A 27,410-nucleotide genomic window follows, 5' to 3' on the forward strand; every position below is an offset into this window, starting at 1 on the left:
TGTTTGGAAATTATTTGTCTACAAAATATATTATATCTGTGCAGTCGGTGTATCAGCTGAGCAAAACGTCTCCATCTTTTTTTCTTCTTCTTTTTGTTTTCATGGACACTGTCATGGCGACAGAGTTTAACGCCTTTTTTCATACTATGGAATTTACTACATGTTATTTATTACTGAGCCAATTGTTTTCTAAATTGCACACCAAAATAGTTTTATTATTATTATTATTATTTTGTATTATTATTTTTAAAAAACACTTTTACTTTCTTGTCACGTCAAACCGAACTGAAATGCCATTGTATTTACAACAAAAAAAACCCACATTTTTTTTGTAGGATGATGCGACGGACTATACAAAATGTATATGTAAACACACAATATACATCCGAGTTGAAATGCATGCATATTTGAGCAAAACAACTTTTAGTTTATTCATAAATACATAAACATGATTGTCTTAAAATTGAACGCCTAAGCAAAACAAGACTATATACTGCTTGTTATAAGTATTAAGTTATGGGTAATTACAAATTAATATAAACATACCTGGCGTGGTTTGCGTAGTGGTTGGTGTGGTTGGACCAGCTGTAGAATCAGATGCTAGAACAGAGAACTTTGCATTGTCAAATGTTGTGGGGTTTGTTTGGTTTGGGGGGGTTTTCCATAGTTTTTTTTATTATTATTGGGAGTGTGTGTGTGTGTGGGGGGGGGGGGGGGGTTACTGTTGGGGGGGTTTGTTGTTTGTTTCAGTTTGATTCTTTTGGTCTGTTTTTGTTTTGTTTTGTTTGTTTGTTTGTTTTGGGGGTTTTTTCGTTGTTTTGTTGTTGTTTTTGTTGTCGTGGTGTAAGGATTAGAAGGGATACAGCTGTTGTTGATAAATCTGTTAATTTAGTAATACATTAAACAAATGCGCAAAATACATCAGCAAAAGTATCCCATGTGCTGTTTACGAATAAACAATCTTCAAAAAGTAATGGGCTGCGTTCAACCAGACCGAGAGGAAAAACGTCTGGCTGACTGGTTTGTGTGGTTCACGGCAAACCAAATGGCGACATTGGAAAGCAATCAAATAGTTTACAAACGTTGGCTGAATTTGGGGCTGGTAAGACACCTAAAAAACCACTAACTGAAACGAAAAAATGGAACTAAAAAAACCTGTTAGTTTTGTTTTGTTTTGTTTTGTGGGGGTTTTGTGGGTTGTTGTTTTTTTGTTGTTGTTGTTGTTGTTGTTTTTTTTGTGTTTTTTTGGGGGTGTCTTTAAAATTGGATAAACTGTTACTGACAAATTGGTTATTCTTTCCAGTAAATAGTAAAGGTGTGTGTTTTTTCAATCCATATACAGTTAGTAGCATATGACACTGAATTCTATATACTAACACTGTTGATAATGTTATCATTAGCAGACAAACATTTATAGTTTGTGAAAACTGGAATCTAGAAAAATAACAATTGAATCACTAAATGCGTGCGTGAAAAAAAATACACAGTAAAATCCATGAATGAGTTTACATTTTGTTATTGGGCATAGCTTTCGTTTTCTATTTGGTCTATTAACGGCATCAGAATCGCTTTCGTGAATAATATTTAAGTCGGTTGCTCCCCTTTGATTGTTAATTCAACAAGGGTATTGCAATCGAAGTTCCACCAATGACTTTATTCGAGACAATGAAATATATAACATGTTAAACATATTATTTACAGTACCGGTAGCAATCACATGCCAGACACGGTTTCAGTTGAGCACGCATTCGACAGTGTCAGCTTTTTAAATAAATTCATATCATATCAATTCACAACATGCAATATAAAAAGCAATTCGCCGAACGCAACAAAGTTGATCAAGATATTTTATAAACATATTTATTTTATTGACAAATTATATTATACTTTTTTTCTTTTTCGTAAGAAAAGCATCCATCGTTTGGCAGCTCTTGGCTGCACGTTTCTTACTTCGTTCTTGTTGGTCTGGTCGTCCCATGATAGTGCGCCACAATTACATGATAGACTGGTTCTCAATTAAATATACCCATAACGACGCCTTGTAATACCATTCGTGTAACACATGTACCAATTTAGGCGAAAAAACTATATATAAATTTTCAGAACGCTGCAATTAATATTTGAGCTTCTACAGACACGAGTCAAATAATATTGGGGGGTGGGGGGGGGGGGGGCTTCGAATAAACTAGCATTTAATACAGCCATTTGTTAGGGTAAACGTTAAAATACTTATAATAGGAAATTAGGAAATAAAAACAGTATACATTTTTGGCCGGAACTCCAATTCTCGCGAGGTGGAGGGGGGGGGGGGGGGGCATCCGCACCCGTCGCACGCACACACACCCGGCTACGGGTCTGAGATAGAATAATTTGATATTTGCTATGGATCAACCATGTAATATAGAAGGGAAATTATATATCAAATATGTGCAGACAACGTTGTCATCGCAATAAGGGTTTTGTCATAGAGATCATAAGCAAAAATTAACATAATATTGTACTGATATAATTGTTGTAATATTTAGCAGTTGGTGATAACATTGATATATAACTAAGTGCGCAAATGGTAAATGTGATAAGAGAATCAATTCAGTATGTTAATACACACGAATGTTTTACCACGTAATATATACTAGGATTCGTATAGTATATAATAACCGTGTATATATGATTCAGAATATGTAATGAATAGCATCTTGATAAAAGTCTTAAGATCAAGTGTGAGAATATTTCAATTTGATGCTACTGCAGTATCTCAAAATTAATTTGTGTTGGGTATTCATTATATAGTACTGTACAGTGCATCGATAACGAATACCAACCGTTACATCTTCCAGTATCTTTGTCACATTTAGATCCTTTACAGTCACCACATGTCTTAGAGCAAGACTGACCCCAAAAGCCATCTGCACATGCTGTAATAAAACAAAAAATATAAATGTCAACTACCATCATCATTTTGTGTAGGATAAAATGAAATATACAAATGAAAAATTAAACCCAAAACAACTCACTTAACACAAGCAACAGTAAAATACCCCACCAACCCCCCCCCCCCCCCCCCCGAAATAGAAAGAAAACACACACACCCCACACACACACCCCACACACACACACACAAACAAACAACCGGGAAATTAAAGCAATGTTGTCTGTGGTCTATTCAAGAAGTGATGAACTCACAATGAGTTTTAGTAAAAGGTCAGTTACATAGTTTGATATTAATAAATCATCCACAGAACGTGTATATGCTGACTATGAGACGTGTTATTATATTAGTTGCCAATACATTCATGTACATGTCGGTGGAGCCCATCTTGTATGACTGACAACTTCCAGTGCTTATTACAGGGACGCCCTTTACAATGTCCACATTTCTTGCAAAACTGACTCCAATAAACATCTACACAGACTAAGTATGAACAACAAAACACATCTATTACAAAAATTAAATTTAAGAATTTTTACGGTTAGAGATGTGCTTTCTAAATGTATAAATGTCAGCCAAAGCTCTCGCTCTCTCTCTCTCTCTCTCTCTCTCTCTCTCTCTCTCTCTCTCTCTCTCTCTCTGTCTCTCTCTCTCTCTCTCTCTCTCTCTCTCTTTCTCTCTCTTTCTCTACATCATACACACATAATCACAAAGGCAAGTTTGTTTGGTTAAAGACACCACTTTAAGACATTGACTTTTAATCATAGGCTATATAATGTTGTTAATTTTGACAAATAGTGTATGAGGGGAAACCCGCTACACTTTTCAATTAGAAGCAATAGATATGTTCTATGTACCATCCCACAAATAGTATGGCACATACCACGGACTTATATACACGGATATACCAGTCGTGGTGCACTGGATGGAATGCGAAATAGCCAAACGAGCTGAGGAACGGGGATAATCATAAACAAAGACGTACGCACACAAACACATACACACGGAAACAAACAGGCATGGACAGACACAATCGCACATAATCACTCGCTTACGCACGTACACACAACGCACACACACACACCAGCATCTAGTACATTCGTCAAATTAGGGGTGGGAGGGAGAGCCCCCCCCCCCACTATTGAGATTACGGGCGCATGTTTAGAGTTCTGTCGTGAATGATATTCAGGCTTTCTGGTGTTCGTCTTGCAAAACGTTACCAGATGTATGTTAGCGCATTCTCATACTAGAATACTCTTAAAGTAGGTGTTGTGTGTTTCATTATACATGTGCACTGTATCAGTAATGGAAAGCTACCGGCACATCTGATTGGAGCCCAACCAGTCTGACATGTATAACTTAGTATCTCTTTCTCAGTTTTCGTGAAAGGTCAGTTACATAATATGATATTGGTAAGCCGTCTCCAATAGGTGTATATACTGATAATAAAGCGTGTTATTATATTACGAGACAATACATACTTGTACATGTCGATCCAGCCCATCCTGTCTCACACAGACAACTTCCAGTCTTTTTATTACAGGAAGATCCTTTACAATGTCCACATTTCTTGCAAGATTGACCCCAATATCCATCTGCACAGACTAAGTATGAAACGCAAAACATACTTATTACAATAATTAATGTTAAGCATTTTGACAGTTAGAGATGTGCTTTTTAAATGTGTAAAAGTCAGCCAACGCTACACACACTCTCTCCCTCCCTCACCTACACCCACCCACCCCCACACGCGCGTGCATGCACACACACACACACACACACACTAAATCACATACTCATAATCACAAAGTTAAAGTTTGTTTGATTAAAGACACCACTAGAAAACATTGGATTTTAATCATAGGCTATTGGACGTTGTTAATTTTAACAAATAGTCTGCGTAGGGAAACCCGCATATTTTTCACTTAGAAGCAATGGATATCTTATATGTACCATCCCACAGATAGGATGGCACATACCACGGACTTTAATATACCAGTCGTGGTGCACATGCTGTAATAAAACAAAAATTATACATGTCAACTACTATCATCATGTTGTATAGGATAAAATGGAATATAAAAATTAAAAATTAAACCCCAAACAACTCATCCAAGACAAGTAACAATAAAATACCCCCTTCAATCCCCCAATGAATCCAACCAACGGGGATAATCACAAAAAAACATGTAAGCACACAATCACATACGCAAATAAACAAGCATGGACAGACACACACACACACACACACACACGCACAAACGCACACATACATTGCCCCCCTCCCCCCCCCCCCCCCCTCCCAACTATTGATATTACCGACGCATGTGTGCGTGCGTCTATGTTGGTTATTGATGGGGGTTTTGTTGGGTTCTTTTTTTGCTATTGTTTTTTGTTGTAGTTTTTTGTTTTCGGCGGGGGGGGGGGGGGGGTTCTGTCTTTTTTTTCCCTTCTGTTTCTTGGTGTGTGTGTGTGTAGTGTGTGTATGTGTGTGTGTGTGCACACGTGATTGTTTGTTGGTTTTTTTGTTGTAGTCTGTTTTTCATTCAGGTTTTTTGGTCTGTTTTTTGTTTGTATTGTTTATTATGGTTCGTTGGTGTGTTTTTCCTTCTTTTTTATGTTTTTTGTTTTTGTTTGTTTGTTTGTTTGTCTGTATGTTTATGTTTTTGTTTGTTTGTCGTATTTGTTTTTTGTGGTTGTTATTTTGGGGGTAAACATTAATGTCAATACACTGTATATCAATTGTAAAATATGTAACTTACAGTCTTTTTTCACATTTTTAGTGAAAGGTTAATTGCATAATTTAATATTGGTAAGTCTTCTCCAATACGTGTATATACTGACTATGAAGCGTGTTATTATATTAGTAGACAATACATACTTGTGCATGTCGATCCAGCCCATCCTGCCTCACACTGACAAGTTCCAGTCTTTTTATCACAGGAAGAATCTTTACAATTTCCACATTTCTTGCAAGGCTGACCCCAATATCCATCTGCACAGTCTAAGTATGTAAAGTAAAACACATTTATGACATTAATTAATGTTAAGCACTTTGACGATTAGTGATGTTGTTAAGCACTTTGACGATAAGTGATGTGCTTGCTAAGTGTATAGAAGTCAGCAAACGATACTCTCTCTCTCTCTCTCTCTCTCTCTCTCTCTCTCTCTCTCTCTCTCTTTTGTCACACAGAATATAAATACAAATTAACATATTATTGTACTGATATAATTGTTGTAATATTTAGAAGTTAGTGATAACATTGGTACATGACTACGCGTGCAAATGGTAAATGTGATAAGAGATTCAATTCAGTATGTTAATACACACGTATTTTTTTACCACGCAATGTATACTAGGATTTGTATAGTATATAATAACCATGTGTATATGATTCAGAATATGTAATGAATAGCTTTTATTTGTCTTATTCATAAATTTCTTAAGATCAAATATGAGAATATTTCAATCTGATGCCACTGCGGTATCTCAAAAGTAATGTGTATTGGGTATTCATTATACAGTAATGTACAATGAATCAATAACGAATACCAACCTATACATGTTCCAGTATCTTTGTCACATTTAGATCCTTTACAGGGACCACATGTCTTAGAGCAGGACTGACCCCAAAGGCCATCTGCACATGCTGTAATAAAAAAATATATATATACATGTCAAATACCATGATCATTTTGTGTAGGATAAAATGGAATCCAATCCCCCAAAGAAAAAGAAAGTAAAAAACCCACACAAACAAACAAACAACCGGGAACCTAAAGCAATGCTGTCAATGAGTTTTAGTAAAAGGTCAATTATTTAATTTGATATTGGGAAATCGTCTGCAATACGTGTATCTGCTGACTATGAAGTGTGTTATTATATTAGTAGTCAATACATTTAGGTACATGTCGGTGAAGCCCATCCTTTATGACACTGACAACTTCCAGTCTTAACTGTATAGAAGTCAGCCAACAATAAACTCTCTCTCTCCCTCACACCCCTGCGTGTGCTGTAACCTCACCGTGGTGCAGGGGTGTAACATTCTCTTTGAGAATGGCCAATACAGCACAAATGGAAGTTCAGAGTAAAATTCGGTGTCCGTAAAATTCTGTGATATTTGTATTTGTATTTTTGGCACAGTTCTTTACACTGTTTTTGTTTAAACATTGAATTTTTATATTGATGTTGATCATCACTTTATTTATTTGAATTATCATAGTTTGACACCCAATAGCCGATGTATTTTTCGTGCTGGGGTGTCGTTAAACATTCATTCATTCATTCATTCTCTCCCTCACACACACACACACACACACACACACACACACACACACACACACACACACACACACACACACACTCCAAATCGCATACACATAATCACAAAGTTAAAGTTTATTTGGTTAAAGACACCACTAGAAAACACTGACTTTTTATCATAGGCTATTAGACAAATCGTCTACTAGGGGAAACCTGCTACATTTTACAATTAGAAGCAATGGATATGTTCCATGTACCATCCCACAGATAGGGTGGCACATACCACGGACTTTGATGTACCAGTCGTGGTGCACTGGCTGGAATGAGAAATAGCCAAACGGGCCGACCAACGGGGATAATCATAAACAAAGACGTACACACATAGATACATACACACGTAAATAAACGGGCATGGACAGACGCAATCGCACATAATCACTCGCTTGTGCACGCACACACACATACACACACACACACACACACACACACACACACCAGTATCTATTACATACCTCAAATTGGGGATGGGGGAAGATCCCCCCCCCCCCTCTCCCCCCAACTACTGAGATTACCGACGCATGTATAGAGTTCTGCGATGAACAATATTCGGGCTTTCTGGTGTTAGTCTTACAAAAGGTTACCAGATGTATGTTAGTGCATTCCCATAATAGAATACTGTTAAAGTAGGTGTTGGGTGTTTCATTATACATGTGCACTGTATCAGTAATGAAATGCTACTGACAAATCTCATGGGAGCCCAACCAGTCTGACATGTATAACTTAAAGTCTTTTTTCCACAGTTTTGGTGAAACGTCAATTACATGTGGATCCAGCCCATCCTGTCTCACACTGACGACTTCCACTTTTTTTTTTATCACAGTAAGAATCTTTACAATTTCCACATTGTTTGCATGACTGACTCCAATATCCACCTGCACAGACTAAGTATGAAAAGGAAAACAATTTATTACACCAAGTACTGTTAAGCATGCTTTCTAAATGTATAAAAGTCGGCCAACGGTACCCCACCCCCACCCCACACCAGTATCTAGAACATTCGTCAAATTGAGGATCATTGCCCCCCCCCCCCCCCAAAAAAATAAAATGTATATATATATACTACTCAAAAGAATTTAAGGGTAAAAAATTTATAACCAAATAAGTTTCAGAATGTATTAGATTGATGATGTAAACTACACCAAATTTTTTATTTATTGTTCCATATTTACAAAAAACCACAAATAAACGTCACTGTATACAAGAAAGTCACATGACATGCTGTCAAAGTGGAAGGTTGTGAAACATGGATTTTACACATTAGAGCAATCGTTTAATAGTGTGTGAATCCACCCCTGTCGCGAATACACTCGACACATCGTTGCCTCATGCTGTTGATCAGACGTCTGAAGAACTCTTGGGGAATGGCCTGCCACTCTGCCATAAGAAGTTGACCCAGATCATGAAGGTTGGCCGGAGGGGCATGGCTATCCCGAACTCTACTGCCTAATTCGACCCAGGCGTGCTCTATTGGGGCCAAGTCAGGCGAATATGCTGGCCAATCCATCCTGGCGATACCTTGTTGTCTGAGAAAGTCCGTTACCACCCTGGCGCGGTGGGGTCTGGCATTGTCATCCTGCAGAACTGCCCCGCCGCCAATCTGCTGAAGGCCTGGGAGAACCAACGGCCGGATAATCTCATTCAGATAGCGGATTCCATTCAGATTGCCATCCACCACATAGAGGGGGGTCCTGTGGTGGATAGAGATGCCGCCCCACACCATGACGCTGCCACCACCGAACCGGTGACGTTGTCTAACGTTAACGTCAGCGAAGCGCTCCCCAGGACGTCTGTAGACACGAACCCGACCGTCGTTGAACTGGAGACTAAACCTGGACTCATCAGTGAACATCACTCGACCCCACTGAACACGTAGCCACCGCAGATGAAGCGTGCACCAGTGACGTCTGGCCGTTCTGTGACGTGGTAGGAGTGGTGGTCGAACAGCCTGGCGACGGCAGTGTAGATTATTGGCTCTCAGACGATTGCGTATGGTTTGATCAGACAGTCGCAGTCCGCAGATTGTCACGTAATCGGCGTGCAGTGGTTGTGCGTTGACGTAGAGCCATATTGGTGATGTAGCGGTCCTCTCTATTTGTAGTGCTTCGGGGTCTTCCCGAACGTGGACGATTTCGAACAGAATTCGTTGCTTGGTACCGTTGCCACAGTCGGCCAACGACACTCTGACTGACACCAAGTCTCAGGGCAACATTTCTTTGCGTATTGCCATCCTGAAGCCAAGCAATAGCCCTTCCTCGATCTTCGATAGTCAGTTGAAGTCGTACCATTGTCGAATTTGGAGTGTGCACCGTACACGAACGCAAGCTCCAATTATACGGAAATTCAGCATTGGGAACATGGAATACACGTGCAAAGCGTGCAAATGAAGCGCTTTGTGAAAAAGCAAGTTATGGGCACTTAGCAGACCTTTCGCTTTCGCCCTAATTTACGTGCAAATGTAAGCATGTTTTCGCCATTAGAACTAGTCGACAGTGTCAATGACAGTGGATTTTAATTCATTTATGGGTTGCTTAGACCCACTTTCGTCAAAATGGAACAATACCATGCGTGACATTATGGTCTAGCTAATATAATTGACATTCAGAAAATAATGTCGAAAATATCGTCTGACCCTTAAATTCTTTTGAGTAGTATATATATATATACTTTGAGATTACCATGCATGTTTGGAGTTCTTCCATGAACGATATTCAGGCTTTCTGGTGGGCATCTTGCAAAACGTTACCAGGTTTATGTTAGCGCATTCTCATACCAGAATACTCTTAAAGTAGGTGTTGCATGTTTTATTTTGCATGTGCACTGTATCAGTAATGAAAAGCTACCGGCACATCTGATTGGAGCCCAACCAGTCTGGCTGTACAACTTAGTATTTTTTTCAATTTTCGTAAAAGGTCAATTACTTAATTTAATATTGGTAAGCCGTCTCCAATAGGTGTATATACTGATAATAAAGTGCGTTATATTACGAGACAATAGATACTTGTACATGTCGATCCAGCCCATCCTGTCTCACATTGGCAACTTCCAGTCTTTTTATCACAGGAAGAATCTTTACAATTTCCACAATTTTTGCAAGACTGACCCCAATATCCATCTGCACAGACTAAGTATAAAAAGCAAAACACATTTATTACAATACTTAATGCTAATCATTTTGACTGTTAGAGATGTGCTTTCTAAATGTATATAAGTCTATAAGTCAGCCAACCTACACACTCTCTCTATCTCTCTGTCTCTCTCTCTCTCTCTGACCCCATATACCATATTATAAATGATTATAAAGTGTTATTATATTACTAGACAATACATACTTGTACATTTCGATCCAGCCCATCCTGTCTTACACTGACAGCCTCCAGTCTTTTTGTTACAGGAAGACGCTTTACAATTTCCACATTTCTTGCAAGACTGACCCCAATATCCATCTGCACAGACTAAGTATGAAAAGCAAAACACATTTATTCAAATAATTAATGTTAAGCATTTTGACTGTTGGAGATGTGCTTACTAAAAGTGTAAAAGTCAGCCAACACTACACACTCTCTCTCCCTCACCTACACCCACCCAACAACACACACGCGCGCACGCACACACACGCTAACTGCTACTGACAAATCTCATTGGAGCCCACCCAGTCTGACATGTACAACTTAAAGTCTTTTTTCCAAAGTTTTGGTGAAACGTCAATTACATAATTTAATATTGGTTAGTTGTCTCCAATAATGGTATATACTGATTATGTAGCATATTATTATATTAGTAAATACATACTTGTACATGTGGATCCAGCCCATCCTGTCTCACACTGACAACTTCCAGTTTTTTTATCACAGAAAGAATCTTTACAATTTCCACATTTTTTGCAAGACTGACTCCAATATCCATCTGCACAGACTAAGTATGAAAAGCAAAACAATCTATTACACTAAGTAATGTTAAGCATTTTGACGGTTAGAGATGTGCTTTCTAAATGTATAAAAGTCGGCCAACGATACACCCCCCCCCCCCCCCCACACACACACACACCAGTATCTAGAACATTCGTCAAAATTGGGGAAGGGAGGGAGATCATTGCCCCCCAAAAATTGAGATTACCACGCATGTTTGAGTTCTTCCATGAACGATATTCAGGCTTTCTGTTGGGCGTCTTGCAAAACGTTACCAGATTTATGTTAGCGCATTCTCATACCAGAATACTCTTAAAGTAGGTGTTGCATGTTTCATTATACATGTGCACTGTATCAGTAATGAAAATTTTACCGGCACATCTGATTGGAGCCCAACCAATCTGGCTGTACAACTTAGTATTTTTTTCAGTTTTCGTGAAAGGTCAATTACTTAATTTGATATTGGTAAGCCGTCTCCAATAGGTGTATACACTGATAATAAAGTGTGTTATATTACGAGACAATACATACTTGTACATGTCGATCCAGCCCATCCTGTCTCACATTGGCAACTTCCAGTCTTTTTATCACAGGAAGAATCTTTACAATTTCCACATTTTTTGCAAGATTCACCCCAATATCGATCTGCACAGCCTAAGTACAAAAAGCAAAACACATTTATTAGAATACTTAATGCTAATCATTTTGAATGTTAGAGATGTGCTTTCTAAATGTATATAAGTCAGCCAACGCTACACACTCTCTCTTTCTCTCGCTTTCCCCCACATACATATACTCTCTCCCCCCGCACTCTCTCACTCTCTCTCTCTCTCTCTCTCTCTCTCTCTCTCTCTCTCTCTCTCTCTCTCTCTCTCTCTCTCTCTCTCTCTCTCTGTCGCTGACCCCATATACCATATTATAAATGATTATAAAGTGTTATTATATTACTAGACAATACATACTTGTACATGTCGATCCAGCCCATCCTGTCTTACACTGACAGCCTCCAGTCTTGTTGTTACAGGAAGATTCTTTACAATTTCTACATTTCTTGCAAGACTGACCCCAATATCCATCTGCACAGACTAAGTATGAAAAGCAAAACACATTTATTACAATAATTAATGTTAAGCATATTGACTGTTAGAGATGTGCTTTCTAAAAGTGTAAAAGTCACCCAACACTACACTCTCTCCCTCACCTACACCCATCGAACACACACACACGCGCGCACGCGCACGCACACACACCCTAAATCACATACAAATAACCACACAGTTTATTTGGTTAAACACAACACTAGAAAACATAGACTTTTAATTATAGGCTATTAGAAAAAAAGCTATACTAGGAAAAACCCGCTATATTTTTCAATTAGAAGCAATGGACATGTTATATGTACCATCCCACAGTGAGGATGGCACATACCACGGACTTTGATGTGCCAGTCTTGGTGCATTGGCTGGAATGAGAAATAGCCAAATGGGCCGACCAACGGAGGATAATCATAAACAAAGACGTACGGACACAGACACATACAGACGCAAACAAACGAACATGGACAGACGCAATCACACATAATCACACGCTTGCGCACGAACACGTAACACACACACACACACACACACACACACACACCAGTATCTATTACATACCTCAAATTGGGGACGGGGGGAGATCATTGCCCCCCCCCCCCCCCCCCCCCCCAAAACTATTGAGATTACCGACGCATGTATAGAGTTCTGCGATGAACAATATTCAGGCTTTCTGGTGTTAGTCTTACAAAAGGTTACCAGATGTATGTTAGTGCATTCCCATACTAGAATACTGTTAGAGTAGGTGTTGCGTGATTCATTATACATGTGCACCGTATCAGTAATGAAATGCTACTGACCCATCTGATTGGAGCCAAACAGTCTGACATGTACAACTTAGTCTTTTCTTCCACAGTTTTAGTGAAACGTCAATTATATAATTTAATATTGGTTAGTCGTCTCCAATAATGGTATATACTGATTATGTAGCATATTATTATATTAGTAGATACATACTTGTACATGTGGATCCAGCCCATCCTGTCTCACACTGACAACTTCCAGTTTTTTTATCACAGAAAGAATCTTTACAATTTCCACATTTTTTGCAAGACTGACTCCAATATCCATCTGCACAGACTAAGTATGAAAAGCAAAACAATCGATTACACTAAGTAATGCTAAGCATTTTCACGGTTAGAGATGTGCTTTCTAAATGTAAAAAAGTCGGCCAACGATACCCCCCCCCCCCCCCCCCCCCCACCCAGTATCTAGAACATTCGTCAAATTAGGGATGGGAGGGAGATCATTGCCCCCCAACTATTGAGATTACCGACGTATGTTTGGAGTTCTGCCATGAACGATATACAGGGTTTCTGGTGGTCGTCTTGCAAAACATTACCAGATGTATGTTAGCGCATTCTCATACCAGAATACTCTTAAAATAGGTGTTGTGTGTTTCATTATACATGTGCATCTGTATCAGTAATGAAAAGCTACCGCCACGTCTGATTGGAGCCCAACCAGTCTGGCTGTACAACTTAATATTTTTTTCGGTTTTCGTGAAAGGTCAATTACATAATTTGATATTGTTAAGCTGTCTCCAATAGGTGTATATACTGATAATAAAGCGTGTTATTTTACGAGACAATACATACTTGTACATGTCGATCCAGTCCATCCTGTCTGACATTGGCAACTTCCAGTCACTTTATCACAGGACACATCTTTACAATTTCCACATTTTTTGCAAGATCGACCCCAATATCCATCTGCACAGACTAAGTAAGAAAAGCAAAACACATTTATTACAATACTTAATGCTAATAATTTTGACTGTTAGAGAAGTGCTTTCTAAATGTATAGAAGTCAGCCAACGCTACTCTCTCTCTCTCTCTCTCTCTCTCTCTCTCTCTCTCTCTCTCTCCCACACATACACATACTTTCTCCCCCCCCTCTCTCTCTCTCTCTCTCTCTCTCTCTCTCTCTCTCTCTCTCTCTCTCTCTCTCTCTCTGACCCCAATATCCATCTGCTCAGGCACATCTATTAGAATAAGTAATGTTAAGCATTTTGACGGTTAGATATGTGCTTTCTAAATGAACAAAAGTCAGCAAATGCTACACTCACGCAAACACACACAGATGCACACACACACACACACACACACACACACACACACACACACACACACACACTATAAATCACATACACATAATCATAAAGTTAAAGTTTGTTTGGTTAAAGGCACCACTAAAGCCCATTGATTTTTAATCATCAGCTATTGGATGTTGTTAATTTTGACAAATGGTGGGGAAACCTGCTACAGTTTTCCATTGGAAGCAATGAATATGTTCTATGTACCATCCCATGGTTTCACTAGTTCCTAGAACAGAAAACAATGCATAGTCAGATGTGAGGTGTTTTGTTTTTGTTTTGTTTGATTTTGTCATAGTTCTTTTTGTCTTGGTGTGCGTGTGTGTGTGTGTGGTCGTTATGTCTGTGTTTGTTATTGTTTGTTTTGGGGTTTTTTGTTGTTTTTTCAGGGTTTTTTGGTCTCTTCTTGGTCTTTTTGTTTGGTTTTGTTTATTTGTGGGTTTTTCTCTTCTTTTTTTATTTTTATTTTGTTTGTTTTTAGGTGGGTTTTTTTTTTTTTTGTCTGGGGTATTTTTTCTGTTATTCTTGTTTGTTTTTTGTGGTTATTTTTTGGGGGGATAAACATTAATGACAATATATCAATTGTAAAATATATGATGTCTGTGACACTTAATGACGTCATTCAGATTTATTAAATAGTAGTTGTACCACAATTTCAGGTGTCATTTGACACAGTTTGCAGTCTCATTGTAAAACTACCATATCTTTTCAGGTTGGTATCTACATAAACTAATTTGATATTTGCTATGGATCACAAATTATATCTCAAATTTAAGTACAGACAACGGTTTTCATCACAATAACGGTTTTGGCATACAGTTAATGAATACAAATTAACATATTGTGCTTATATAATTGTAGTAATATATAGCAGTTGGCGATCACATTGGTGTATAACTACGTGTAAAAATGGTAAATGTGATAAGATATTCAGTTAAGTATGTTAATACAGACGTATTTGTTTACCACGTAATATATGCAAGGATTTGTATTGTATATAATAGTATATGATTCAGAATGTAATGAATAGCATCTTTTTTTCTTATTCATAAATTTTTTAAGATCAAATGTGATAATATTTCAATCTGATGCTACTGCTTATCTCGAACATAATGTGTGTTGGGTATTTATTATATAGCACTGTACAATGCATCAATGACGGATACCAACCTATACATATTCCAGTATCTTTGTGGCATATAGGTACTTTACAGCTAACACATCTCTTAGAGCAAGACTGACCCCAAAAGCCAACTGCACATGCTGTTATAAAATAAAAATAACTATAAATGTCAACTGCCATCATCACTTTGTGTAGGATAAAATAGAATATAGAAATGAAAAAATAAACCCCAAACAACTCCCCAAACACAAGCAACTTAAAGCAATGCTGTCAGCGGTTTTATCAACAAGTGATTAACTCAGAATGAGTTTTAGTAAAAGATCAATTACATAATTTGATATTGGTAAATCGTCTCCAATACAATGTCGTGTATATGCTGACTATGAAGCCTGTTATTATATTAGTAGCCAATACATATACAGAACATAGGTTGTTTTCGCTTCCTATTTATTGCACCGGTTTATTTTGTGCAAGAATATGTACGAGACCGCGTAGTGGTCGAGTGGTATGTTCTTCCACAAAATAAATAACTCCTAATAAATAGGAAGTGAAAACAACGTATGCGAATTTCTGTATTTATTACATACTTTCTTTTATGTTACCGGCCTCGGTGGCGTCGTGGTTAGGCCGTCGGCCTACAGGCTGGTAGGTACAGGGTTCGGATCCCAGTGGAGGCATGGCATTTTTCATCCAGATACCGACTCCAAACCCTGAGTGAGTGAGTCGCAAGGCTCAATGGGTAGGAGTAAATCACTTACACCGACCAGTGATCCATAACTGGTTCAACAAAGGCCATGGTTTGTGCTATCCTGCCTGACGCCATATAACCGTAAATAAAACGTGTTGACTGCCTCGTTGAATAAAACATTTCTTTCTTTATTTATGTTCGACAAAAAAACGTTTTTAATTTAACGTCATAAGACCACTTTGTTAAATCTATGATTAAAACTCCTTACTAGACAGCAGCCTTGTGTAATGTTTCAAATACGATGTGACGTAATTTGTAAATCATATATGACGTCGGTAAATGAAAAGCGCTAACTGCAGTAAACAATAAAAAAAAGTTCCAGTCAAGATCGCATGTATGTGCAATACAAAATAAATTTACCACACGGTTTCAATATGTCTTTATTACTATAGTAAGATTGAATAGGTATGTAATAAATGCATGTACATGTCATTGGATCCCATCCTGTCTGACACTGACAAATAATCAGATGTGGGGCTTGTTTTATTATTTGCTTTGGGGGTTTTTCATAGTTTTTTCTCTTGGTGTGCGTGCGTACGTGCGTGCGTGCGTGCGTGCGTGTGTGTATGTGTGTGTGTATATGTGTGTCATTGTTGGGTTTTTGTTTTGTTTGTTTGATTTTTTGGTCGGGGTAAACATTTAAGCAACTATGTCACTTGTGACACTTAAAGATGGCATTCGGATTTATTAAATAGTAGCTGTGTCACAATTTCAGCTTTAATTTGACACAGTTTGCAGTCTCAAAGTAAAACTACCATATTTTTTCAGGTTGGTATCTACATAAAATAATTTGATATTTGCTATAAATCACAAATGTACTATAGAAGGTAAATTATATCTCAAATATAAGTGCAGACAACTATTTTTATCACGATAACGGTTTTGGCATATGGGCGTTATGTGCCGAGCCGTCAACTTACCCCCCCCCCCCCCCCCCCCCCCCAGCCGAAAGACCCATGGAAGCCTGGGTTCCGGCATTGCATGCAGAGGGACACCACTGACTCCGGCAAGTTGATGGGGAAGTTCCTCAACCAGGTCTGGACTCCACTGCAGGATGGTACTGAGTTCGAGCTTCACCACCTCCGGACCAAGGACGGTCAGTCGGGACTCGTTGTGACCCACCGGCGCCAAGACTCCTACAGACAAGCGATCTTGTTACGAGAGATGGATAGCCACACCATCCAAAGGAACCTCAAGGCTATGATCGGCGCCAGCTACCATCAGGTCATACCAGCTATCATGGACAGGCAGCATGAAGTCCCGAACTTGACCGCCGGACCCCTCATCAGCTCGCCGTAGGCGCCAACTTCTCTTAGGACGGGTAACCTCCTTTTTAGGGCTTAGTTGGACCTTAAATTTTTCGGCCGCGGCTCAAAATTCTTATGGTTATTTTTTTGTAAACAGTCCAACGCACTTTACTTTGGCGCCCGTCCAATTGCTCAAATCACCTTAAAACCTTTTTGGCCGAGCATTCAAAAATACTTTTGGATTTAATTTCTTAGTCCAGACATGTGTAGGATCAGCAGGTTTTCACTTTAGGACTTAGGTCTTTGACCGACCACTAAATGTTTTATTCCAAATTCTGCCCACCTCAAACTGACCCCCCCCCCCCCCCCCTCCTTCCTGGTCCGGACTTAGCCACTGGCGAAAGTCAGAGATTAAGCCCGTGACAGGCGTTCGTGAAGCTTCCGTGGCATATACGTACATAACAACTTTACCGAACCGAATTATGTGCCATTCCCAGTCTGGAGCTCGTCGCGGTAAGACGTGTTTGTTTTGCTTGTGCACACTGCATGTGCTTTCGCAGCTCGACTTGGGGATTCTTCGCTTTGTTGTTTTTGTCAGTGAAGTGAAGTTTTCTACTGGGATGTATGCAGCCATTGGAACTGATTGAACGCTGGAACGTTTCTCGTTTCGACAGTCTGCACCGCCAGGTTGGATTCTTTTTTAGCGAGATTCATTGCCTCCACGTCATTTCTCCGTCTGACTATGTTGACTTGTTTTTTTCGTGACTCGTATGACGGCCATTCTGCAGAACGCCACGGTTTCTTTTTTTTAATATTATTAAATTGTCCGATCCTCTCTTCTTTCTCTTATTTATTTTTGGACTGTCGTTCTAAAATGCTCCAAATTATATAAATATTCGACCAAACGGTCAATTCTTTTTATTTTTGGCTTGTAACTTTTTTCTTTTTTTTAATTCTATTAACTTTTTTTTACTAAATGCTATTTTCTAAATTCTGCTCATTTTCAAGCCTACCCCCCCCCCCCCCCCACACACACACACCACCACCACCACCACCACACACACACACACATTCCATCCCGAGTCAGGCCACCGATCTTATCTAGTTTCTTTTTGACCACCCGATCTAATCTAGCAACCAAATTTAATGAGTAGAATTTTCTTTATTAAGTATAATTAGAGATGCGCATCCAAATTTTAAAGGCCCACTATTTAATTTTTGGATGTAAATTTAAAAATTGTCCGCTGAATTTTTTTCTGTCCTGGAACAAGCCCCTGGCTATCCAGAGACAAGCCCCGGGACGGACATGCTGGAAACTCTAGTGGTATATGAACATGCACACATTATTCGCACTCGCACTCGTGTAGAATCACCAGGGAACGCCCAATCTGTTTTAGGTGCGGCTCGGCCCACCCCAAAAGGTCCCCCGACAATCCCTGTACACGGCCCATGCCGTGTGAAAATTGTATGGGTGACCATTGCACTCGTGACAAGGAGTGCCCAGACTATAGAAGGGCGATCCGCATTTTGACAGAGAGACTTGCTCCCACAGGTGGGCCTACCAGGGGTAACGCACTGGTTCCCTGCCCCCAGGCCTCAGCAGCTGGCGCAAATTACTTTAATGTTAAAGCTACTAAAATTATAGCGCATTTACATATGGGCGTATCTGTTGCTTTAAATAATATAAAATGTATCATAAACAAATCCAATACACCCAATTGTTTAGTGTGTCACCTTTTGGAAGATGTTAATCACTATTTATTTGAATGCACTAAACATAATCAAATAAGACTGAAACTGGTAAATTATTTTGTAACAAATAATATTAAATTTAATGCTATTAATTTATTAAATCCACCAAAAACCCATAAAAAAAATAATAGACAGGTTGTTAATCGCCTTTGTGTATCAGTCAAAAATTAAAATTTAGTTTTATTTGTTTAATATTTGGTCGCGGTGGCGTAATTTAGTTTACAGCTGCCAATTATATATTAATAAATTATAAATATATCTAATTTTATAAAATGTCTCTATCGGCGGCACTTTTAGTAACAGGATAGCCTGTCCTACCTTTTGATATGCCGTTCTACCCCTTGGGCGGTCTTTTCCGAGGCTGTCTAGACAGGTCGGCCATTTTGTTTGGTTTTGGGCTGATATTGTTTGACCGGTCTTTCCATCTTTTTGCTCGGTCGCACCGCAGCGCCTGGCGGCTTCGAGGGAGTGTTTATATATATCTTAAATTTGTTACCTGGTTTTAAAACATGATTTTAACTGAATTACTGTATATATAATAAAATAGGTATTATATACCGATGTTTTACAATAAATTTATTTTAATTTATTTTATATATATATATATATATATATATATATATATATATATATATATTTTTATTAAAAATGTTGTGTTTGGTGTGGGTGTTGTATGAATGTATTGTGATGTAAGCTTCCGGTTATAACAGCTGGGAGGGTGTTATCTGGCAATATCATGTTCCCCGCTCGCCGGTTCTACCATATATTGTATATAGATTAGTAATTTATAATTTGATGTTATGTTGTTAAATTATTAGATAATGTTACAAGCGTGCTCGTTTTTTAATGTGTTTTTCTTATCTTATATATTTTTAAATAATAAAATAAAAATAAATTTTAATTTAATAGGGTGGTGCGCTACTCCTATGACGGCGGGGGAGAATGAGGTTTTTTTTTTATCCCCCCCCCCCCCCCCCCACCCCGTTCGGCTTTTATACATTAAAGTGGTGTCAGCGTCTGCTGAATGACGTAACGTTTTTGTTCTCCAGGTTAACAGAAAGGCACCTCTTTACTTCGGAATCGACAGAATACGTTTCACTCGCCACGACTCGCCAGACGCACAACTTTCTTCAACACCCCTGTTCTTCCTATTTGCAGTCAACCAGCGTTGTATATTGGAATCAATATATGTTGCTTCAAGCAACACCAACGTTGGACTATCTACCTCATCTTGAGGGGCATAGAGACTGGAGGGCACTGCGTCTCGGTGGGTGGTTGGGGGGTTTGGGTGGGGGGGGGGGATGGGGGAACTTCACCGGAACTTAGTGGTTAGGCGCTTAGGCGTAGGCGGTTTCGGCCGTAGGGTGAGGTAGGTCTGTCCGGGGATTTCCTTGCCCTCCCCCCCCCCCCCCTACCCTCTTTCCCCGTGGCTGCCGGTCAGGCCAATGTTCCCGATACGATTGATGCCCCTCTCTTTATTTCCCCAAACAATAACGAAACTTCATGGACAAGGGTCAAACCCTTTTTCTACCCAACATCCCCCTTTTCTTTATGGGGTATTAAATGGTAAACATTTTATAAAATATTATTTTTATTTTACACTGCCCGATCCTTTGTGCGCTAAAATTTAAAGTAAAGTATTTCAGAGTTCTGTATTATCTTTTAAACAATTTTTTATTTGAAATGCACGTTTACAATTATAATTGTCACATCTATTATTTTTTATATTCTGGTCATTACAATTCAAAATTGTTCGGTAAATTATCTGTCCCGAGTCAGGACTCGGGATAGACATGCTCGAAACCTTCGTGGTATATGAGCATGTTAAAATTAGCCAGCCAGCCAGCATTTTGACGGTTAGAGATGTGCTTTGTAAATGTAAAAAGGTCAGCCAACGCTACACACACACACACACACACACACACACACACACACACACACACACTAAATTACATACACATAATCACAAAGTTAAACTTTGTTTGGTTAAAGACACCACTAAAACACATGCTGATAGTAAACTATTTCATATGTGTGAATTTTAATGGACGTTTGTAATTTTCAACGTGTCATATCTTGAAGGTTGTTCTGTCTTCACAATGTTACATTCCCGTTCCAACCTATACTATGGTTGTGGTAAATCGTTATACCCAGAACGCAGAACCTACCTACCATGAACAATAAAGCCCAGAGCACACACTAATGATAATTCACACAAACAAATAACAAGTGATAAATTTAGATATCTTTAATACAAAATTATTAATTATATAAATTTCCCATGTATGAAATTACTATTTATCAAAATGGCATTTATGTGTATATTAATATTAATATTCACCAAATGACTGTCCAAAACATAACGAATTCCCAAATCCGGATACGATGACGTCAAGATTCAGGGCACTGGCACAATTCATCTTGTCCTTTCATTCCTGTTCCCCTGCGCGTGCTGTAACCTCACCGTGGTGCAGGGGTGTAACATTTTCTTTGAGAATGGCCAATACAGCACAAAATTTAAGTTTTTAGTAACATTCAGTATCCGTAAAATTCTGTGATATTTGTTTTTGCACAGTTCTTTACACTGTTTTTGTTTAAACCTTGAATTTTTATATTGATGTTGATCATCACTTTATTTATTTGCATTACCATAGTTTGACACCCAATAGCCGATGTATTTTTCGTGCTGGGGTGTCGTTAAACATTCATTCATTCATTCATTCATTCATTCATTCATTCATTCATTCATTCATTCCTGTTATTGTGGACCACCTGGCTTGCCTCCGACCTGTCACCGTATGCTGAACCACATTCGTGTCCCGTTTATATACTATCCCGGTGCGTGACATTTAACCTTGAATCTCTCCATGATCAAACACGAGATTTGATCTATACACCAATCAAATCATTTCCAATTTATAATTCACACTCAACTGGAGCTTTTTACAAATCAAAGGAAACACCAATACAGAAATCCCAAAGAGTTACTTCCCTTGTCCGAATACACCACGTTGTCGGTTGCTCGTGCACGAGGTCGGCCATACTGCTAATTCAGATAAATATTATCAGTTCAGGTAAGTCACTTGTTATAATTCGTATATTTGAAACATCCTTTCTTCATTTCTTAAATAATAACAATGCCGTAATTATTTATTTCACAGTTCATTACACATTTACGTGTGCCACAATAGTTCACGAATTTTCACACAGGGATCCAAATTTCACATATCGATGTCCGCCACGCAGTCCAACAAATTATATATACACTATGCCAGAATAGCATAACAACAATTCCCCACACCATCTCGATTAGAATAAAATTATGTTTTGTTCCAGCCAGTGCCTACAACTGGTGTAACAAAAAACGTGGCATGTACTATTCTGTCTGTGGGATGGTGCATATAAAATATTTCTTGCTGCTAATTGAAAAAGAGTAGTCCATATAGAAACGACAGCGGGTTTCCTTTCTCAATATCCTTAAACATATGTCTGACGCCATATAACCGTAAATAAAAAATGTGTTGAGTGCGTCGTTAAATAAAACATTTTCCTTTTCGTTCCATAACTGTGTAGCAGTAACCTGAGAGAATGTTTTGAAATAATAAGTTTCATGAATTTTGTCAAATTATAGAATGGTCTTCCACATTCATTCTCAGCTTAGAAAAAGTCATAAACATTAATATAGCATCATCTGACGTGCGTATTTCACTGTTATTGTAATTATATACGATACGCACTGTTCAGGATCCTCACCTTTTCCAGTTATTGTGTTCAAAACGCTGGGACATAGTATAGTTATACATACATGCATACATACATACATGTATGTGTTTGTGTGTGTGTGTGTGTGTGTGTGTACACACTGTAATGCATTTTATATGGGGGTCATCTTCAGAAGACAAAAAGTAATTGTTCATTAACAACTTGTTTCATGGAGAACACAGACTCCTGCATATTTTCAAACATGTTCATTCTTGTGCGGCTAATAATTTAATGATATTTCCAATATACAAAGTATTTGCTAATCAAGAACAAACTGTTAATCTGCTTTTGGACTAAAAAAAGAAGATTTATTTGAGTCGTTTAATCCTCCATTGCATCCATTATTAGCATAGGCGAATATCAGTTGCGCGTATCTCACATGTTAGTTACATTGTTTAAGTGTAATACTTTTCCATAGTTCTATAGCTACACATATGTACATGAATGTATAAATACTACTATAAGTCTAACATACGATTAGCCAGATTATGGAAACGGTAGGTTTGGTATCTGACATATAGGATATCAGGTTACTACGGTATTTGTCGAGGTTTAAATAACGATGTAACTGGCAAGCTTCAGCGAACCTGTTACACCGATATCCAACTGAGCCAAATAACCACGACACCAAAACGTAGTGACCGGAATAAGATTTATGCACATCACTGGCTGTTGGTAAAACGCGGACCGGAACGAACCGGACCGGACCGGAACGGACTCAGTTAGCTAAAGCACGGGTGGGGTGGGTGGGGGGGGGGGGGGGGGGGGGGGGTGGGGGTGGTTAATGGTGATTTGGTGGGGGCGATTTTAAAAATAGTTTACGAATACGATTTATGTACGTTTTCAATTGAAACAAAAACTATTCCTATTATACTACTTTTGCTGCTGCTAATACTGGTTCTACCACGTCTCCAACCACTTTTAACGCTGCTGCTGCTACTGCTGCTACTACTACTACTACTACGTAATACTACAGTACTACTATTACTACCACTACTACTACTACTACGTTTTAACACATATTTTGGCAGTTTTCTTGTTTTTTTTGTTGTTTTTTTTTTGGGGGGGGGGTGTTGTTTTGTTGTTGTTTTTTTTGTTGTTTTTTTTTGGGGGGGGTTAGTCTGTGATATAGTATTTATTTTACTTTGTACTTTACTTTTTACTTTACTTTACTTGATTTTTAATACATACATACGTGAATGAATGAATGAATGTTTAACGACACCCCTGCACAAAAAGTACACATCGGCTATTGGGTGAAACACATGGTATGCGTATGAACATATTATTTGTATATATTTATGTAAAACCACAGTAGAAGGAGCTGTATAATAGTATAATGCAATACCTAAAACAAGGTACGTATATTTTAAAATGTTGTATAGAAATCAAACTGCTTTTAAAACTTTACAATTAATTCAGGATGGAACAAAAAACCCACCCGCAAAACATTTCTGTTGTTGCAAACTATATCATTTCTCCTTGTCTTGAGATGATAATACCAGAATGTGGCGCAGTCAGTGTATACTGAAAATGTTCATGAATGTGTCAAATATGTATGGCCGATGCAGGCACGGCACAATACATGGGCTAATTTTAACATGCTCATACACCACTAGAGTTTCGAGCATGGCACAATACTACTTCATCCTTCCTGCACTGCCAATAGGAGGACTGCCACTCTCCCATGAATGGCTTGATAGAATGAAGCTTGTTCGCAACTGCACCGTCCCATTCATCTTGCCAAATAGAAAAGTCGTATTGGTTAACATAATATTTAAAATCACTGTACAGAACGCCAACATTGACACGGGGCGAGTTCAAAGCAGACTTAGTTGCAACATTTGCCTTTTGATTGCCCTTAATGCCAACATGGCTCGGTACCCAACAAAATACACCTTTGTTGGCAAGGGATGAAACGACACACTTTCGTATCACCATCCCGACTAAGGAATGCTCAGAGTTCATGTAGAGCTTGGAGACACGAAAGAAAGTCATTAAAAATAATGTATTTTGATGCACATGAATCCTGAATCTGTCCCAGGGCTTTAACGATTACCCAAATTTCAGCAGTAAACATTGATTCTGAATCGGCAAACCGCATGATATTATTCTGTCTGATGGAAGAAATGTATCAGAAGCCACACAATTCCCAGCCCGTGATCCGTCTGTGTTAACAGGGATGCATTCACGGTAACTCTCTTGCATTTCCATGAAATGTTGTTTATAAATAACTGCAGCTGTGCACACTGTCTTTAGATGCACACGACTGAATACAATTTTTGATGGTTTGATACACCAGGGTGGCAACATAAAATATGAAGGCATTTCCAAAATGTCTCAGAAATCAATGTTGGAAACTGATAAAAGCTGCTTAATGTGAAGACCAAATGTTCGAATGACATTCAAATAGAATGAAATAACTTCATTTATTTGTTGTCAAACACTGCAATATGAGCAGGATTGTTTGACATTGATTTCGTCTTTGTAGCATATTGCTGAGACATCTTTGCACGTCTAGCACACACATTAGGTTCGTGTGCATAGACATACAAGCTCTCCACAGGAGATATTTTGAGACGACACCTATGTCCCTGGTTGTGTACAGGATCTAGCATTTGCAAGTAAGGCTTACGTGGAGGCCAATACACAGTGCACTCAGAATCAAGTTTAGGCCGAACTAAAGATCTATAAACTCGAAGTATAACGTTTCTGTCTGCTCCCATTCAGTCTAGACAATAACTGTTAATATATTGACGGTGTTTAAGTCCTTCTTTTTGACATACTGTAAACGAGGAACAAAAGATAGCCTCATATAAAAAATAACACCGATAAATGTGGTCTCCTCCACAAATGGAACCGGATTTTTGTCCAGAAACAGCTGAGGATCTAAATGGTAACCTCTTTTTCTGCCATATATGGATACAGACGGTTTTGTGACTTTGAGAATCGAAAAAACATTATTGGTTGCCCATTGTTGAAGTTTATTGAAACACAACTGTAACTGACGTTCAATTATACTCATGCTGGACGACCTCCAGCACATCTGAAAATCATCGACATATAACGAGCTATCAACACCATGTTTTAAATACTAGGTGATGCTGTTAATCTTCACATAAAATAAAGTTACTGACGGGATGTTACCTTGAGGCACACCCATCTCTTGAGAGTGAGAATCAGATAATGCAGATCCCACTCGAACCTTGAAATACCTATTTTTAAAGAAAATTGAGGTACAGTCAGGACTACTGTGTCTTAGGCACATGCCATCCTATACTTCCACGTCGTGGTATCATAAGCTTCCTCAAGGTAAATAAAAGACCGATATCAAATGCTGGTTATGGTTGAAAGTATCCCTACATCTAACAAGATGATCGACCGTGCAATGTCTAGGCCTGAACCTACATTGCATGTCAGTGAGCAATTTGTGGGATTGAAGATACCAGACAAGTATACGTGTTTAACGACACCACTAGAGCACATTGATATATTAATTATCGGCTATTGGATGTCGTGCATTTGGTAATTTTGACATATACATGTAGTCTTAGAGGAAAACATTATATCAACAAATGTCAAGAAACATGGTGACCGAACTCCAAATACTTGGCACTATAATATCAAACCCTGGTCAGTTCTAAACGCCCCAACAGCAAACCACCGGCCACAGACAATACCACGATTAAACTCCTATTAGGTCAATCATGGCAACTTAGCCAATATCAAAGCTCAATCAGTAACTCAACCATTTTCTGTAAGTGTGGTACCCGACCAGCCATGACTCATGAGGTGAGCAGCGACCTTGATAATTCGACCGTAGTCTATGCATTCACTCTCTTGGGGCGAGACGAAGGGCCGTTGGACAGAAGACTACCCTTCCCTGATAGTTTCATTGACGTGGACCCCGTCCAACACATAATCAGCGGGGAACTTGGTGGACATCGGGACTAGGTCTGGTTCACCGGGAGCACGTCATTCCCATATGCATATTTCTAAAACAAATCCACACACCTTAGTGACGCCTCCCGCCAGCAGTCTTGACCGGAATTCCAACAAATTCTTCGTTACCTCGTTCGGTTCTGTACTTGGACAAATATCATAGTGGGATTATGATATTAAGGCAGTTATCATGCCTTCTGGAATGCAGTCAGGACGCATCCCGCCTCGTCCGAAAACAAACCCCTCGGCACTCAACCAACACACCTATGTCCTAATGAGAATGATGGTAGAGACTTTTGACATAACTGAATTAATGAATGGGGAAAAAAGGTTTGTTTTGTTTAACGATAAAACACATTGATTTATTAGCCATCGTCTGTTGGATGTCAAACATATGGTCATTTTGACATAGTCATAGAGAGGAAACCCGCTACATCTTTCCATTAGTAGCAAAGGATCTCGTATATGCGCCATCCCACAAACAGGATA

At 38.7% G+C, this 27,410-nt stretch overlaps 1 protein-coding gene and 1 long non-coding RNA gene across 2 annotated transcripts in view; both read right to left on the bottom strand.

The window, feature by feature from the left end:
* LOC121386434 overlaps positions 1 to 657 on the bottom strand; it is a 4,998-nt gene extending 4,341 nt beyond the window's left edge. Inside the window, exon 1 of the long non-coding RNA XR_005959652.1 lies at positions 547 to 657. This is a non-coding gene — a long non-coding RNA (uncharacterized LOC121386434). The remainder of the gene's footprint in view (positions 1 to 546) is intronic.
* A 1,075-nt stretch (positions 658 to 1,732) lies between these two features.
* The window catches only part of LOC121385900 (scavenger receptor class F member 1-like), a 231,507-nt gene continuing 205,829 nt past the window's right edge, over positions 1,733 to 27,410 (bottom strand). The window contains exons 9-10 of the mRNA XM_041516691.1: positions 2,829 to 2,915; positions 1,733 to 1,761 (exon numbers count right to left, since the gene is read on the bottom strand). Of these exons, the coding sequence (XP_041372625.1) occupies positions 1,733 to 1,761; positions 2,829 to 2,915 (116 nt within the window). The remainder of the gene's footprint in view (positions 1,762 to 2,828; positions 2,916 to 27,410) is intronic.

The sequence above is a fragment of the Gigantopelta aegis genome, chromosome 12 (genome assembly GCF_016097555.1).
Source record: "Gigantopelta aegis isolate Gae_Host chromosome 12, Gae_host_genome, whole genome shotgun sequence".
Lineage (NCBI taxonomy): Eukaryota > Metazoa > Mollusca > Gastropoda > Neomphalida > Peltospiridae > Gigantopelta > Gigantopelta aegis.